Consider the following 13,048-nt stretch of genomic DNA (forward strand, 5'->3'; position numbering starts at 1 on the left):
TCAAAATCCAGATGTCGAAAAGGCCAATTAGGGCATTCCCTTTCGTTTTTGAGAAATCCATGGAATCATATATCGTTTTGAATTCCATGTTTTTATCTTGAAGAGTAATACACGGTAAAATGTAATTTTGTTAGCGGTAGCGATATCCGAGATAGCCAATCATTACTAACCTAGCTGGCCTTGTTTAAAGACTGTTTACTGGTTCTAGGATTCGTTACTCCAGTGATGCTACAAAGATGGTGTTATGGAAACGAAAGCAGCGTCTTCTTGTCAAACCTTGAATGATCGGACTTGTATGTAACCATTTTGCAGCCAGAAGTGATATCAAGCTCAGCTTTATTCTAAAGATGGGAAACAATTATTTTTAATATGACGTAATTGTCCAAAAATGAAAACGAAAATAGATTAGTTTGGGGAATTCCCAGAAGTTGTATGACTGGCGTTCGTAGAAGCTAACGGCAGAAATGAGTTACTCGTCCAGCCGCACTACCAGGCCAGTGGGCTCAAGAACAGCTGGTGCAACAAACGATCGTGGTCGAACAACAACAACAGTTGGAAAGCCACAACGCGGCCGATATACTAGCCCGCAGAGAAAACCGACAACTGTGCCAGCAAGTACACGGTCTAGATCGGTAAGGATGGATCAACCGTCTGATGCTGTATCGGGCCAGAACTCTCGAGGTAATGCTGGTGATCCCAGACAGGGCCAAACCGCCCAGGAACGTTTACAACACCGTGGTAACTACGCAGTGATTGCGCCGAACGAGAAGAAACGAAGCCAAATCCAACGGCAAGCTGAAAAAGAGACGAGGCAATACGAAGAATACAAAGAACGAAACAAAATGGGCTACATAAGTCTTCCACCTCAGACTGTAGGGGGCGGTAAAGTCGTGTCACAAACCAGCGCCAGACAACAACAATCTTTACAGCACAGGCAAGTGACAGCTCGGGTTGGATATGGTGCAAAGTCTTCGTATAAATCGTCACTCCGAGCAAAGGAAGAAGCCGAGGCCTTAGAAAAGAAAGCAAAGGCACGTATGCAGACAGAGAAAAATAAAGAAAGGGAACAAACAAGACAGCAGAGATTGGATGAAGACCGCAGAAAGAAGAATGATGAATTTTTGAGGAAATTTGAAAGGAATGGAAAGCAACCACAGGGTATGGCAACGTCATCAGGTCACCCTCAGGTCACTGCCGTTGAAAGTTTTGAACCGCAATCACAAACTAGTCACGTTGTAGATCGTCCAGGGAATTCAACAAGTGACCCAGATGTGGAATTGTTAAAAGATATGTTTCCACACAAAACAGTGGATGAAATAAGTGAGGCACTGAGCTCGTCCTCTGGTGCTGTTGATGTAGCAGCAAATGTGTTGATGGGGTGATAGACATCATCTTTCCTTGGATACTAACTGATTATATCAAGTTGCTTGCAACAAGTACAGTAATTTTATAAATTTATGAGTGAAGGAAAGTAAGTCTTCAGAGAAGTTACTGCCAGGAAATGCAGATTTCATTAATATGTTTACTTTATCTTGACAATGTTTACAAAAGAAGATGTTATTCGCCCCATATCAGTGCGGATAAGGAATGGAAAACTTATTTGCCCCACAGTGGTGCGAATAAGGACTGTCGATTTCATATTCATATCTAGACAAAGGTATTCATTGAACTTTAGTTGGATGTTACAATATTGAATCTATGACTAGTACTACAGAGTTGGTGAAACATGTCCAAAATATACAATTTACAGTGCATAGAAGACTGCTGTTACTGATTTTTTATGCCATATAGTCTACAGTGTTGACAGCTTGAAAGTTCTAAACTTCCACAAATACTTTTATCATGCCCTCTTCGAAAGCAATGGCTACATTCAAATATAGAAATAAAGGGCAACACACTGACCATAATCGTTTATTTTTTAGCAAGGGCAAGAGGAAAGCCAAAAATTAACAGGCGAGGCTTGCTGAGCCCATTAATTTTGGCTTACCTGTCGTCCTCGCCCATAAATAAGTGGTCAGAGTCTGTTTTTTCCATGATATTATCAACAAGCCCAAGAAAACCTTCAAAATTTACGAAAATTTCCCACACAAAAGACAATGGGTCCTAGAACTGAGCAATACACAACGCACTGTCACATGCTCTGAAAAATTTTGGAAATCTGGTGATTTTTTTTTTGAAAAGTGTCTAAACTTGGCCTACAAGTGCTCCATTTTATTTTTTGATTGATTACGATCTTTGTACAAATCACAACACTACTATGAGTTTTTATTATTCATATTAATGGGTTTGCAAACAAACCATTAATGTGTATTTGTGGTCAGTCACGCAGTTGAGCTCAACCAATCACAATGCGATGGACAGGGCATGGTAATATAATAGAAGGGGATTTCATATACATGAGGGAATCGGTGACATATATTGACAATTTTACCTCATGGAAAATTTCAGTCAAGTTTACTCAAATCTCAACCATACATGGTATCTTACATTTCCCATGAATGCTAGTCACAATCAAGTTAAAAGCTATATAAACCATCATTTTCTTTTATGTTGATAATCCTCATACTGGAATTTTGAAAGTGTACTCTCACTTAGACGCTGTTTTGCCTTCAAATCTTATCTCATAGGATCCTTCACAGTGTTTCAAATCTTACAATGATGAAAACATTAACAGTGTCAGTGAAAGATAAACCAGTAACCACAGTTGTGAGAAAAGTTTTCTTTGCATTCTTCAGTTAACAGTACGTTTTAGCATTTACTGACAGCATCCCTTAACTTCAATGGCAAGTACAGGCAGCAATGATTATTTTGTTACTGAAGTGTGTGTGCATGTGTGTACAACGCTGGGAACACAGCATTGTACACAGGGCTAGGTAATTGATTAATTTTACCATATTTGTGTTGGTTCTCTAGAGAGTGTTCTCAGTGACTACACTATTTGCTTGCCGAGTTACACCATGCAAGTGTGATTATGAATTTTGAATTACTGACAAGATGACAAGCATTGTAAAACTGGCCTTCTCACGCATTCAGTGACGTCCCTTACCAAGACAGTCAGAGCAGAAATAATAAGACTCTGTGAGGGCATGTCAACAAAACTGAAATCACAGATAAATGATAGAGACAAGCAGAGTGCCTGGGGCATTGATGAACCATAAACTGAACATTTTGATGACACATGATTTACCTTTATTCAGTTTTTTCTTTGTTTTTAACCATTTCTGTGGGCCATGGTGTAAATATAATTCAAGAACAATTATTCACCTCTGTTAGTTACAGAATAAAGACAAACTTTGAAAATTCATATAACTGTGTTATTTTGAATTATCACAGACATGATTGGTCAATTGAAACTCACACCGGCTGAGGCTGCCATCATAGCAATACTTGATACACAATTGAAAAGTATTATCCAAGTTTATGAATTGTCCAAGTTTATGAATTGTCCAAGTTTTAGAGTCCAAATACCTGTCCCTGAGTTACATTCTACCTTACAAGAAACTGTACCTCAACTGATTACCAAAAAAAAATTACATTGTGATTATTAGCATTAATGGAGGTTTTTTGTGTTATACCGTACTAAACTTTGCTATAAAAATTGATTGCAACTTGGAAAAATTTTCCACTGCTGACTGTAGATTTATCAAAACATACAATACCACATTACAAAAATTACATAACTTATTTTTCTTCCATGCAAATATTTTGTTCATGCACTGAAACTATTAGAGTAGTAAATATCATACAAGAAAATCTGCAAAAAATGTTGGTCTTATTTCAACTGCCTGATCATAACTGACTATGCAGCACAGTGGAATATACCATTTCTTTGGAGGGTTGCCCAGATGGGTTCTGTGTATATTTTAAGGTTTACACATTTTCTTTGGTTTGCAAGAGTCTGTACTCTTTTATCAACAGTCAAAGACACTGTGTGATCTGATGCTTTGAACAATGGTATGAACTTTACCCTTTGCCTCCTGGGATTCAGTCAGTCAGTTTTGACTGTTGTACAATTTTTGTGTTGAGGGCACAAAGTATGTGTTGTAAGAAATTGCACTGTTAGTCAGTTTTAACTGACATCAAAAGAACAGTATATATGGTAGGCATGTCCCAGAAGAAATTGCACTGTTATTTAGTTTTAACTGACGTCAAAAGGATTCTGCAAAGTTTCCTGGACAGTATTGACCCTGTTGTACATTTGCATGGTCCTTCTTTCACGGAGGGACAGTCACATTTGCAACCAGATACTTGAATAAATTTACAAATGTCCTGACAGGTGAGTAGACAATGTATAGGTGACAAAATATTCATTGGTAACTCTCTTGATACAGACAATGTTGCTATGACTTCTCTGTTAAAATATCACATAAAAACAAGTTCAATAGTCAGTATTGACCAGGTCCAAAAATAAAATAAAAAATGACTAAAAACAACATGGTCATTGCTTGAACCAGTCACCGTTCAGTGGTGATACAAACAACAGTGTTATTTCAGAATCCACACAGCAATCTCTTTCAATATCATCCATGCTACTTGATCTTCTGTCACACTGACTCTCAGACATTTCACAGCTTGCTCTGTTTTCTTCTGAACATCACTAACATCCACTTTTCCATTGTCAAAGCTTCCAAGATAAACATAGTCAGAACATACAGGCAGTTGTTTTTCAGTCTGACCAATAAGCTGTGAGCTTGCTTCAAGTCGGCCATTTCTCAGAAAATCGTCTTTGTGATCCTCAGTGCCGGTTTCAAAAATCACTCTAGTCAGTTTCACTGCTGTTTCAAATACAACAAAGATTGAGTCGCCCGTCTTTGGTGCCACACCCCAGAAATAGCCAGGTTGTGACTTGTAAGCCAGCTGTGGTAAATACATACTAAAAGCACGCATGCTGCTGTACACTGTGGCTGGTGGATTGTCAGCGTTATATTGCAGAGATCCCGCATTAAAAAATCTATCCATCAAATCCTGCTGTTTCTCTTTCAACGACGATTCCTGACCTACATGCTGGAACAAGGACGGCAAATGAATGAGTGTCTTGGTCTGGCCCATGACAGCTAAGTGATATCGTAATAAATAATCCACAGGTTGTTCATCGTAGAACAGCAATGCAAATTCTGATAATTTAGGAAGGTCAGTTGAATGATAAAGCTTGCCTATAAAACCAAGTTCTGAAAATTCCAAAGTCACCCAGGGATGATCTTGTGATTCAATAAAGACTCTGATAGAACTGATAAAATTTGGCGATGACACCACATCATCCTCAAGCTGTAAGTAATATGTTGAAATATCCTGACAGTAGCTGAATAGAAATGCATAATCAACAACTTGTTTGGAACGCCATCGTATCCTATCCTGAGAATCGCCATACTTCTGTTTCAAATTTTCCAATGGCGGATAAAAACTTTGTGGCGCCTCGATAACCTCCAGGAATCCATTCCACATGTACTGTGAATACTTTTGTTTGAGAATTTCAACAGTTTGACTTTTAATTTCAACATCCATGTCGGCAAGGAACACCACGACTACGATGTTTTTACGTTCATCTGCTGATGTGTGTTCTATGATTGAATCCAGAGTAGACTGCAGGTAGCTCCCTTTTGCTCTTTTTACTGTCGGAATACCGATGGTCAGAAATCCTGGAAAAGAGAGAACACAATTGTTTTTGAGTTGAAAATTGAATTGATAAGACAGAACATAAACTCAACAACGACATTCCACTGACTCATCTTACAACATAAATTAAGATGTGTTAGCTCTAAAATTGAATTCCTCCCAAAAACGTACAACATACATATCTAAATACGATATATGAAAACAAGGCTTTAATATTACTTTTCCAAGGAACAGTAGCTGTAAATTTTGATGAGATTTTAATTTATCTAAATACGGTACATGTACATTTTCTCACCATATCTTCTTAAGAACCATGTGTTGAAATATACTGTGTTATTAAAGCTTGCAAATACAAGTGTGCAACTTTTTATTGACAAATGAATTCTAGTCCTTACTTAAATTGATTTGTCAATGATAAAATAAGACTATACACACATAGGCAAGACTGAGTTAACAAATGAATACTGAGCGTTTCAATATCATGTTGAGAGTTGAACAATAAACTGCTTTAAAAACAAAACAAAATCACTTCAATTCCTTACAAGTTACAGGTAATACAGCTATACCCCCCGGTATGATCGATTTTGAACAATTTGACCCACCTTGAACAATATGACTCTAAAGTCCTGTCAACAGAAAATCTCCAAGGACTTCTAAAAACATTTTACAAATTTAATCACAGCTGAAATTTTTCCATTGGGATGACAGTTTCCACAATCAAGATGAGTTTCTGTGATCTAGTTTACCGTTTCTGCAATCTAAATGACAGTTTCTGCAATGCAGATGACAATTCCTGCAATCTACGGTAGATGACAGTTATTTTGACGTTGTAAACCACAGAATCTTACCTTTATTAGCCCTGGCATTACCTAGCAACCGGACCTCCTCCTTGTCAATGACAATACTTGATCTCCTCATAGTGCTCTGATCTGTTTTATCCTGTAGTAAATAATCACATTTATTCTACATTGATTCACCTTGCAAGGCAATGTCCTGTAGTGAATAAACACATTTATTCTACATTGATTCACCTTGCAAGACAATGTCCTGTAGTGAATAATCACATTTATTCTACATTGATTCACCTTGCAAGGCAATGTCCTGTAGTGAATAAACACATTTATTCTACATTGATTCACCTTGCAAGACAATGTCCTGTAGTGAATAAACACATTTATTCTACATTGATTCACCTTGCAAGACAATGTCCTGTAGTGAATAAACACATTTATTCTAAATTGATTCACTTTGGCAGGTTTTATTGTCCTGTTGTAAATGATCAGATTGACTCTACATTGAGTCACATTGCTAGGCAATGTTACTGCTTTAATTGGCATGTGGCTTTTACTGCTACAAATGTAACCTTTAAAAATTTTTGCACCATTTATTAGGTATATGCACAGTGTGGCTTAGAGTAACTGTGATACCTGTACATGGCAGCCTGTGTACCGGTAGTTTCATTTGAGTCATAAGTATCAATTTCACTATTCCTGTAAGCAATTTCTAAAACTTTCCTCATAAATTTTGGACCACTGAACACGTATTTGCATATGATGATTGAATTCGAAGGTCATTACAAATAAGTCCAGTAATGTCTTGAAGATGTTTATATGGGTCAAGCTGACACTTGCCAGAATTACGATTATGATCTTGGTAAATCTGTTGCATAAATATATGGCTAGTCAACTGAAATGCTGATAACTGTGATATGAGTATCTGCTGAGTAAATATATGGCTGTCTACTGAAACGCTGACTCTAAACTGTTATCTGAGTTTATCTGATGGATGAATATATGGCTTGTCTATTGGAAACACAGGTAACTCTTATTGCAGTGATAACCTTAAAAGCACTTTTTCTCTTTCTTGTTCTGTAGTAATTTTAAACATATGATCCACGCTCTAAGGTCTGTGTTTTCAATAGCAGTGTTGTCTGAGATAGACAATGCATATACTATGTATGCAAGGATTGATAAGCTGTCACTTAATTTACATAACAAAGCATTTGTAGCAATGGGTGTGGTAATTGTGACAAAACAAGTCAGTGAGTCTGTTTTGATGTAGAAAGTCACTAACAACATTCTCTTCTAACGGATTATCTGCCATGAAGTTGAACTTATAAAAAAATGTCCTTGTCAAATTACAAATGCATGTTTGATTTAGGATATGGCAAGAGTATATAAAATAACTACTGGATTTTCTTTAGCCATCAGTGAACGTTACAACTGATAGATGAAACATACTGAAATTGCATCTCCCTGGGAAAAGCCCATACAACATGGATGAAAATATCGAACTAAGAGAACAAATACTGTAATGGAAAATAGAACAATGTGATATGAAGTGATGTCAACAAAAGAATCATTTACATCACACTCTATGGACCATGTTTACATGTTCTTCATGTCAATGCCATTGTAGGTAAAACTGTTGTCATGACAACTTGATTTCAGTCTGGTAAAAAGGCTGAGTGACAGCAAAGTCAGCAAAGGTCTAATGCCTAAAGGGCCCTTGCCATGTATCAACCACAAACAACGAATGTGTGTGAATTGTACCATGCATTGATTTTTTCTCAAGTGTCTACGCATGGTGACACTGTAGATCATTTGTCAATATCGATCACCAGTGCGCCCTCTATGTCAATTGGGTGCAAATGACAGAAGTGTTCTTGTTGACTTAAAAATGTGTTGCAATTGAGTTCACACCAAGAAATTTCAAGAAATCCCAGAAAAGCTTTCAGAGTAAAAAAATCTTTGACATTAGAGGGCGCACTCCATATCACAACACTGTATACCTGTTACTCACCACAATGCTCTGTTGGAATTGTTGATGTTTATTTTTTACATTGCAGTTATCTTGCAATAGTCTAATGGTTTTCAACATGGTGTCTTTTTGTTCTTCACACGCTGTTTTTGAGTCACTTTTGTCAAGGGAGAAGGTTTCTGAAAAAAATTAGGATAATATATCAATTCCTGCATCAACCATCATTTCGTGTTTTTAATCCATGAACCACTTACAAAAATCAACATTAGGCCAGGAAGAAAAAATAAATTGTTCATCGGAATCGCTGCTTCTACTTTGGCATATTTGGAAATTTTTTTTTTTTTGATCACGGCAAATTCTTACTTCCGCATTACAAATATGTTTAGTACTGCCGCTGGTGGCGTCCTACACTTTGTCGAGTTTTCGCGGGCACGGGATTTTTAATAAGACTTCCTACGTGTTTGGACTTAGATGACCGCCAACACATTGTTGTGACGTCTGAATTTGGCGAATCATGACACAAAGTGGGTCGATTTGGTTAGGTTAGTACATGTCACATCATGAGTATTAATTTGATCGCCAACATTCGACGTGATGGCCAACAGTTAGTTCCAAAGACGCTATTCAGTGTTTGTCCTGATATTACGTTCGGCGATTTGTTCAACAAGATCGTGACAGCAGATGGACAGTGCATCCGATTGAATGAAAATTGCATCGAAAGTATAAAAAATTACGGCAATGACAAAACACATGGTTGCGTCGATGTTAAAGTACGATCTGAATGATGACTATATAACTCCACTCCGATCACAGTACAGTGTTGTTAGACCATTGTGTAAACTGTGTAGAGACAGTGGTAAAGAGGTCAAAACATGGGGCCAAAGTAAAATGAAAAAACTCAGATGCTAGGTCCCATCAGGACAATATTAAAGGACAATACTGAATTGTTGGATTTCAGTGATTTGCTGTACATTTCAGTTTTATTCTGAGAGAATGTTGAAATACTCAGAATATGTTGTGCAAACACTAACTGTGAATGTAATGGCCTATGTTATTGTTGGGAAATATAGTATTGAATTCAGTTACCAGTATCAGTGTTTCTTGTCTGAGATATTTCTGGTAAAAAGGGAAACAATTATCTTGCCTTGTCTGCATCTGTGCAAAAATGCCAGAGAACCGCGTTTACCTTCGGCCTAAAAAAAAATTTCGCTCGCCGCTCCTGGAACTTGGTCCAAAAAATCCGATGAACAAGATTTTTTTTTCTCTGGCCTTACTCAACATTCACAAAATTTTCCCGATTTTTGGTTCTGAAGTCCCAGAGACGTACTGCTAAAAAGATTAATTTCATTTGTCTGTATATGTCAGTGGAACACAGGGACGTCAGATTAGCCATGCCTCAACCTGAAACTGCCAGCATACATCATCTGTGTTCTCTAAACAGGGTCTCACCAAAGGGGATAGAAAGCTTGATTTCTCTGATTTCAAATGAACCAATTCTGAGTCAGTTTTGGATGCATTACATACATTGTTTTAAAAAACGTTGTTAATTTTGCTGACATCAACATCCATGACAATCCAAATTTTTTTGGTGAGAAATGATCTGATGAGTGATGCATGGAGGAATGATCAAAATCCTATGAGGATTTCAAATTTTTAACTGAACTGAAGTGATGTTCTAATGGCCAAGTGAACACTGAATAATTAAATGCAGAACTTCAAGATTTTTTTATATTTATTGTAAGTCCATCCAACATTAAAATATACGGTAGTTGCTAGGTGTTATGCAAGTACAGCAACATCTGTCTGAGGTCACAATTGAAAATGTAGTAAATGTCTTCATAGTGAAGGAAGCAATGAAATAATGAAGCTTCCGATTGATGGTGAGAATTTTTCATAAAATAGAGGTTTCCTGATTATTAAGATCTCTTGGGGACAAGCTTGACAATTGATGCATGTCATCACGTATTTTGATTCAAATATTTTTGTGACACTTTACATGGCAGTTTATTTTACGGTGTGAAATACACACCTCACACAGTACACTCCATACTTTCGATATCTAAAGAGCTTTAGAGACTTCAGGTCAGCATTCACAGTCATGAATTCAATATCCTGTCACCGATAAAATGAATACAGGTTTCTAAGTTTTTCATGATTGCTGTAGTGTTACTGTTTGGCTGATCACCATATTCTTAAATACTTGAAAAGAAGGAGGCAAACTATTTTATCTCCAAGAGATATGAAGTGTAAACCATCACATGGAGCAAACTTTGATCTCCATCAAGATATAAAGTAACCTTATTTTACTGTCGTGCAATCTACTTTATCTGGAATGAAACTGTTATTAAGATAAATGATAAATCCCAATTTTTTTTATATATGTCAGCTTCATTATCAGAGAAGTTTATTTGGATACTTAACCTAAACATTTTTATAACTCATTTTGATTTTATTGTATCTAAAATTGTGATTGTCACTGACAACAAACTCAATGGCAGTCCACAATTATGACAAAAATGTGAATTCAGAACGTAAAAATTTATATCATATTTCTTCCAATGATATTGCAGTACAGGTTCAGGGAACACAGTAGTATACAGACTGCATCTAAGGTATATCCATGGCGCTCTGTGTGTTTACATCAACAACTGTGGTCATAAATTAACATTTATCTGTTTGAGTTATTACTTTTGGTCATTAATTCTATTTCATCAGTGTACATTTATGTTCCTTGACAACTACTGGAATTATCATCAACAGCTGCGGTACCGTCAAAACTTATATGTTTAGTTTACTGGCTATATGCACCATGCATGTGTTCATCATTATTTTTATGGATTTTGAAATCTTAGAGCCAATTAGGAAAAGCTACATGTACCGGTAACCTGATCAAGTCATACAGGCTTTGAAGCTCTTACTAGTCATTGTAATACAAAATATCTACCCTACGGCCTTGTCAAACTATACCTACCACTGCAATTACAATCCTATGCTTTCAGTGGCTACAGCTGCCAGCCATCTATCACTGTAAGTTACACATTGCACAGTGTTGTGTTACTGATTACAAACTAGCCAGTAGCCAAAGATAAACCTTGTATCACCCATATCACCCTGGAGGTCAAAGGTTAAGTAGACAGCCTACAAATCATTCCTCAATCAGGACATTAACTTTATTGGACAGTTTCTTGACAGATAAGACTGCTACTGGTTTAAAGTTTGTCATTTGTAAAGTGAGGGATTCTTATCGATGATCAGAAAGAGCATGGATCTCATCCTATCTCCATGGAAAGAGTGACATCATTGATAGAAATCATAGATGACTTGACAGACAGATGTGGAGTATAGAGGCTTGAATCTAGGTCAGTAGGGAAACTTAAAAATTGTGCAAAGTTGAAAGCAGGGAAAGTTGAAAATTTATAACACTGTTTTTTGCTGATATGAGAAAGATTGATTGTGACGTGTTTTACAATTATGATATATGTACTTTCACTCACAACATAAGTGTGTAGCCAAATTGTACATTACAGTTTCATCTATCTTTCACTTTCCCTTCTCTAGAATGAATTTTGAGGCTGTTAAAATTTAGAAGTCAAAGAATATAGCATGATACAGACTACAATTTCAGGGCGAAGGGATGTTTCTGTTCATCTTGTCGGTTTGTGAAGTCAAGAAATAAGGTCACTTTGACTTTGAACTCAAAACATTGTTATACTATGAATACCAATTTTAAGCCTTTTACACTCTCATGAGGGAAGTTACATTCGAATCGATATCAAAACAGGTTTTGTAGATATGGGGGTATTTTCAATTCCGATTTGACTCCTAGATTTGCCCTCTTTTTCGTCAAAATCCGCTACGTGTTATATTGGCATCGACGCTATTGTTCATGTAAATATTATCATTAACATAATTCAAACAAAAGAGGGACGGGAAAGCCATAAAAATTTTAAAGTCAAATCAGTCAATTGAATTCTGAAGCAAGAACTGGCAGAACGCCAGAAGGACAACAAAAACTATGAGTGATAAAAATTGAAAGGACGAGTTATCGATGCGATGATCGAGGCTTACTTGCTAGCATTAGAATACTGTTGACCGTGAAAGAAACCGCCAGGCAGGCAAGAAATAGATTTTTCCACATTCGTGCATTCATTTTGTCTCATCATGTTACCAACACGTCACTTTTACTGTGTTTACATACGGACGATGTCGAACTTGTCGCCCTCAAGGCCGCCATATTGGAGTCAAAGGTCACCAGGTGTACAGTGTATTCCATTTGAATTGAGGGGTGCAAGGGAATAAAATTGATGGAAAATTCAAAGTCAAAGGAAGGGGCGTTCACCGTAATCATTGACCCTGTAGAGACAGGGTATGTGCTGTAATCTGATCGTTTCTTCATAACTGCGGGAGACTTGCGTGTTTAAATGCGTTCGTCCATTCAGCATTCAGTAAACATGATCATCGGTGTTTTTGGACGGTAAAGAGCAACGCAATGCTTTCAAACAAAAAGAAACAACCAAGACAGGACAAAAAACATTGTTCGCCGTTTTTTTTTTTCGCAAAAGCAAAGTGCATGGTGATTTTTTTTAATTCATAATTTTATTTTAACGAATAAATATATATCAACGGAGAGAAACAAATGATGAAACAAAAGCCTACTAACAGCTGTTGTCGATGA

General features: G+C 36.9%; 2 protein-coding genes across 2 annotated transcripts; one reads left to right on the forward strand and one right to left on the reverse strand.

Moving 5' to 3' along the window:
- Positions 1–205: 205 nt before the first annotated feature.
- LOC139141916 (epithelial-stromal interaction protein 1-like) lies at positions 206–3,541 on the forward strand. Its single transcript, XM_070711680.1, has one exon. The coding sequence runs from the start codon at positions 465–467 to the stop codon at positions 1,380–1,382; it is 918 nt and encodes a 305-aa protein (XP_070567781.1). The 5' UTR covers positions 206–464; the 3' UTR covers positions 1,383–3,541.
- On the reverse strand, positions 1,884–12,613 carry LOC139141890 (alpha-1,3-mannosyl-glycoprotein 4-beta-N-acetylglucosaminyltransferase C-like). Its single transcript, XM_070711650.1, has 4 exons — positions 12,442–12,613; positions 8,416–8,552; positions 6,462–6,552; positions 1,884–5,636 (listed from the first exon to the last, which is right to left on the reverse strand). The coding sequence occupies exons 1-4, from the start codon at positions 12,521–12,523 to the stop codon at positions 4,486–4,488; spliced, it is 1,461 nt and encodes a 486-aa protein (XP_070567751.1). The 5' UTR covers positions 12,524–12,613; the 3' UTR covers positions 1,884–4,485.
- Between the last annotated feature and the right edge of the window lie 435 nt (positions 12,614–13,048).

The sequence above is a fragment of the Ptychodera flava genome, chromosome 1 (genome assembly GCF_041260155.1).
Source record: "Ptychodera flava strain L36383 chromosome 1, AS_Pfla_20210202, whole genome shotgun sequence".
NCBI classification, from domain to species: domain Eukaryota; kingdom Metazoa; phylum Hemichordata; class Enteropneusta; family Ptychoderidae; genus Ptychodera; species Ptychodera flava.

What these genes read in the sequence shown, in the direction of transcription:
- LOC139141890 (XM_070711650.1), bottom strand. Translation starts at nt 12,523, where the DNA reads ATGAATGCACGAATGTGGAAAAATCTATTTCTTGCCTGCCTGGCGGTT. An exon ending in CAGTATTCTAATGCTAGCAA is followed by an intron (nt 8,553 to 12,441) that starts GTAAGCCTCGAT and finishes AATTTTTTTCAG; the next exon opens with AAACCTTCTCCCTTGACAAA. An exon ending in AATTCCAACAGAGCATTGTG is followed by an intron (nt 6,553 to 8,415) that starts GTGAGTAACAGG and finishes TATTTACTACAG; the next exon opens with GATAAAACAGATCAGAGCAC.
- LOC139141916 (XM_070711680.1), top strand. Translation starts at nt 465, where the DNA reads ATGAGTTACTCGTCCAGCCGCACTACCAGGCCAGTGGGCTCAAGAACA.